Source organism: Ruditapes philippinarum, unplaced genomic scaffold (assembly GCF_026571515.1).
Source record: "Ruditapes philippinarum isolate M1 unplaced genomic scaffold, ASM2657151v2 ctg162_1_1_1_1, whole genome shotgun sequence".
In the NCBI taxonomy this organism is placed as follows: Eukaryota; Metazoa; Mollusca; class Bivalvia; order Venerida; family Veneridae; genus Ruditapes; species Ruditapes philippinarum.
In genome coordinates this window covers 490,744-495,167 of record NW_026866001.1, presented here as the reverse complement: position 1 = coordinate 495,167, position 4,424 = coordinate 490,744, and the positions used below count along the sequence as shown (strand labels likewise).

At 30.2% G+C, this 4,424-nt stretch overlaps 1 protein-coding gene across 1 annotated transcript; it reads right to left on the bottom strand.

The window, feature by feature from the left end:
• Window positions 1-1,921: 1,921 nt before the first annotated feature.
• On the bottom strand, window positions 1,922-2,639 carry LOC132730970 (hemoglobin subunit pi-like). Its single transcript, XM_060717057.1, has one exon. It carries the CDS (start codon window positions 2,637-2,639, stop codon window positions 2,022-2,024), a length of 618 nt encoding a protein of 205 aa, XP_060573040.1. The 3' UTR covers window positions 1,922-2,021.
• Between the last annotated feature and the right edge of the window lie 1,785 nt (window positions 2,640-4,424).

Below are 4,424 nucleotides of genomic sequence, written 5' to 3'. Positions count from 1 at the left end.
TGGAAAAGTTTAAGACAGGTAGGTCTACAATTGGGACATTTTTCCATAAGGACTTTGAGAAAAAAAAACCAATAAAATAAAGAAATAAAAAACGAAAAAACGAAACATAATGTTACAATAGAACCACTGTTTTTTAAATTTCTTAATTATTTTGTATGAACATTTATATGATGAGTTATAACATTTTGTTCTAGAATAATTTTTATCCGCAATTCAAGCAGTCCAATATAATATCAACATAAGCTTAAAGCTTAAATGTTACATTAAATATTCTTGAAACTATTTTTGAATTCCAGCACATAGTACAAACATTACAGTAAATGCCTCTCGTGTATATCTAACTTTCAAAAGCATAGTAATATACTTATAATGTGCATCTGCAAATAACGTGGAAGATATGAATAAAATAATGCGTTCCTATCATTTCAAATTTTTTGTTTCTCTATATATTCAGTTAGATTTGTTTGGAAAAAAAATACAAACACAGGTGCTTAAGCAAATTTGTATTCAATGTGACTTGTAGGCCTATCGAGCCTGGGGTTGATTAATTTATTTTGTTGTGTGATAATTTTCATGTCAATATAATAAACAAAGTATCTATCTACAGTATCTATACAAAAGGTAAGACTTTATTGAGTTTGTTTACACAGTTATATCTTAACCCCAATAGTTTTTCGTCAGTAACAGTTAGTAAAAAAAGTTAATGACAGAAGTGAAGTAAAAAGTCAATGACACAAGTGAAGTTAAAAATTAATGACAGAAGTGAAGTAAAGTAATCAGAACAATATCTAGCCTGTCGTTATTGATTGAATATGCAGATATCAGAGTATCTTACTATTTTGACAAACATTACAAAATTTAGGATTATTTTTAAAATTATCGAAAGAAGGCAAAAATTGAACCTGAAAATTTACATTACGAATTAGTGATGAAATTGTTTGGAATAGTTTGGAATTTGTAAGGTAAATATCATTGAATTAAAGCAGTTACAGTGCAGGAGTTCAGTCTTTACAGACTGATTTGCGCAATGTCCTGTTTTGCTTTTATGACATGAAAATGCGAAAATGCGAGAGCGCGAAAATACAATAAATTCCAATTTGATTAATTATTTTTGTTTCGGAGTTTGCATTCTGATAATTTTTCGAGGCGAAAAAGTAAAACGAATAAATAAGTATATGTGTCGTGATTTCAAAAAGTAACGCTTAGCATTGTTACATTTTTGCTTTGTTGCATTGTCGTCCCGCATCCGCATATCGTTAGAAACGGAGATACGTTCACAAAAAGTGTTAAAAAATAATTTTGATCAGAATTTTTATATTATATTAATAATCAACTTGACGGACGTGTCATTTTTCTTGATACGCTTCACTTTTACGCGATTAACGAACTAAAGGTGCAAAAGTTAACTATGCAAAATTAGATGTATAAAATACGACAAAATATCAATGCGTTAAACAATAATGCAAAAGGCAAAACTGTAAAGAAACGGTAATTTATACAAAAATGCTTAGAAACGACAAATAAAAAACAAATACACGACAAATTTAATGTGTTGTAATGTTGCCAATTTTGTCATCAGTTCGCTTTTTGCTTTAACAAAAATGTAAAGACACCAAGAAACGACACAGCTGGACTTTGTAAAAGCTTAAAAGCAAATATACGACATAGTGTAAATCAGCAATCATAATTCAATTCTTTTTGAATTTTCTGATATGTTGTTGGAAGGCTTACAACAATACAACACTTGTGTTTCCTTCATCTTTTAATCAACATACATAGCTATCTATACGAAAAATACTAACCATACAACAATGTTTCATGTCATTAATTAATAATCGTACTTCATCAAATATGTAAATATTAAATCTCTTTAAACTATTTCTACTTTATACAAAACAGTTTCACCATTTACGTTAGCAGACTGAATAAAATTTCCAGAACGTTAATAACGAATTCACTAGAACATGAAAATAATTTAACATTCTTATCACAGAATTTGTTGTACGCTATTTGTCACAAGGTTAACTGTAAAGCTTTTGATTTTTTAAGTGAGCTTCAAATGACGCCTCATGCGAGTAATACCCTTCTTTAAGCTTTTCCATCAAGAACACAAACAGATGACTCCATGCATTTGCTACTTCCGGTGTAAATCCATCACCCATACAGCGTTCCCACTGACACATTAATGCTTCATAAAATATTTCAAAGTATTCTGGCTTAAATCCCTTATAATTCTGATGCTGTTGTCCAAGGGTAAATAAAAATTCACATAGTTTGTTGTCCTCTTTATCGATCTCCTCTAAACTATCCACAGCCGAACCGATGGCATTAATAAAACGTTTGCCATGCGCCTTTATTGTGGCGTTTCTTGCAAGTTGTGAATGCCGAACATTTTCAACATGGAACAGGAACTTGACTTCCGGAGAAATTTCAAATATTCTAAGAAAAATTTGTAAACCGTTACCTTGTAAGTCTGTGGCCAATGCTGGCCAGGTTTGCTGAACCGCTTTTCTTTCAACTGGAGTTATGTCTGTATTACATTTTAAAGTAAATATTATCCGTGTCTTAATTGGGTCTTTGTTTGGACTGATGTGTTTTAATGAATTCTTCTTGTATTGTAAAGAGTTTGCACAACCCATAATGTTTTATATCAGTTTTTGCAACTTTATGAAAAAGTTATATTCACTTAATTGTTTAGATATTTTATCCTACAAATTTAAGATATAAAACCGCTCTTGAAATAGACTATTTTTTAATGAATGCGTTAAATTAATTTCATCACTGTATTATCCACAAATATCTAGAAACTGTTCCATGATCAACAGCATTTCTCTTTAAGCTTTCATTGTTGTTTTTAGTAATATCCTTGCATAACTTTATTTCCTTTTCAAATAGTTTGCACTCGTTATTCTTTATTTGATTTATATCTAACTTTTGTTTGTTTTGAAAAATATTTAAATTCCCGTGTGTTAACTTTATTGTCTGTTAACTGTTTCTGTGAATCCGTAGAAAATAATTAAGAAGTGTCTTCTCTTGGTTTTTAATGCGCCCTCTGGTCTCTAGGAATTGCTACAGTTATCTGTTTTCATCCGTCAGTAGCCGTTTTCCGATATTGGAATTTCTTCATCTAGAGGCTCTTTTTATAATTGTCTACTTTTTCTGGAAGAATTATCTGATGAACACAGCAAAAAAAATGTTCTTTCCATAATATGGTTACAAATCACTCTATACACAACTGGTCACGTAGATTTGTAATATATTGTACAGCAACACAAAAAAAGAATTTGGCTTCAACTTAAGATTATACCAATATTTTGTGAAAACAAATATTACATCTTTATTTTTACAATGAACATGAACGAGTATCAACTTATGTTTCTTATCTCACACGTTTAAACACTCTGATTAACTATGAATTAAATTTCAAAGCATGTAAAGGAAAAGATTTATCGAAAACGATAACAAATCGTTTTACTGTGGAAACACTTTCTTACATAAATTGGAATTAGGTTAATTACATTTGAAAATGAAAGCAAACATATCAAAAACCCACATGTTCATACATATGTTTCCTGCGTCCGTCACTGGGACCTTTGAATTTCATTATGAAACTATTGTATATGTTGCCTGCTTATTAACTTTGTCTTTTGACGTCTTATCTGTAATATGCAGACTTCATGACCTCTTTTTCCCTTTAAAAATTCCATTTTTTTAGTTCCGCCCATTGTTTTCTCAGTTAATGCACATGCCTTTACATGTATTACTATGGGGACCATATGCCGCTTTTCATGGAATGGCACTACTGTGTCACATTGGGGGTTCCATGATGACCGCAATATGAACACATCTGCGGATATTTATAAATTTTAAATTTTATCATTACATGTTTTAATGTTTAATTCTGCTTAAGCCGCTGCTAGGGGGCATGTACGGTAGTTTGCACTTGACAGTACCGTTCATGAACAGGCTCAATTAAACCGAGCCTGCAACATTTTCTATTCTGTCGTGTTGGACTTTCTTTAGGGATTCTTATTTTCTCTATTTGTATGGCGCAAATGTACAATATAATATGTTTCACTCTGTCAATGAAAAATAGTAATTTATAACATTTAAAAGATATCCCATTCTGTTAGTAAAAACGTATATTATGTGAAGCCCTTAAATCTGATATTAAATATATAATGTAATGATTCAATAACAAGGCAGTTTATTTCAAACAGTTTCATTTTATCTATGTTATAGTTCATGTTTTGTTTTGTTTTATATCCAAATATCTGATATTTTAATCACATAAACATCATTATCAAATACCAATTATGTGACAAAAACAACTCGTAAAATACATTTTGAAACTAATTATGATATAAAAATTTCCAAAGAATGCAATTTTATCAAGAAAATGAACAATCTACAATACGATAATA

What these genes read in the sequence shown, in the direction of transcription:
- LOC132730970 (XM_060717057.1), bottom strand. Translation starts at nt 2,639, where the DNA reads ATGGGTTGTGCAAACTCTTTACAATACAAGAAGAATTCATTAAAACAC.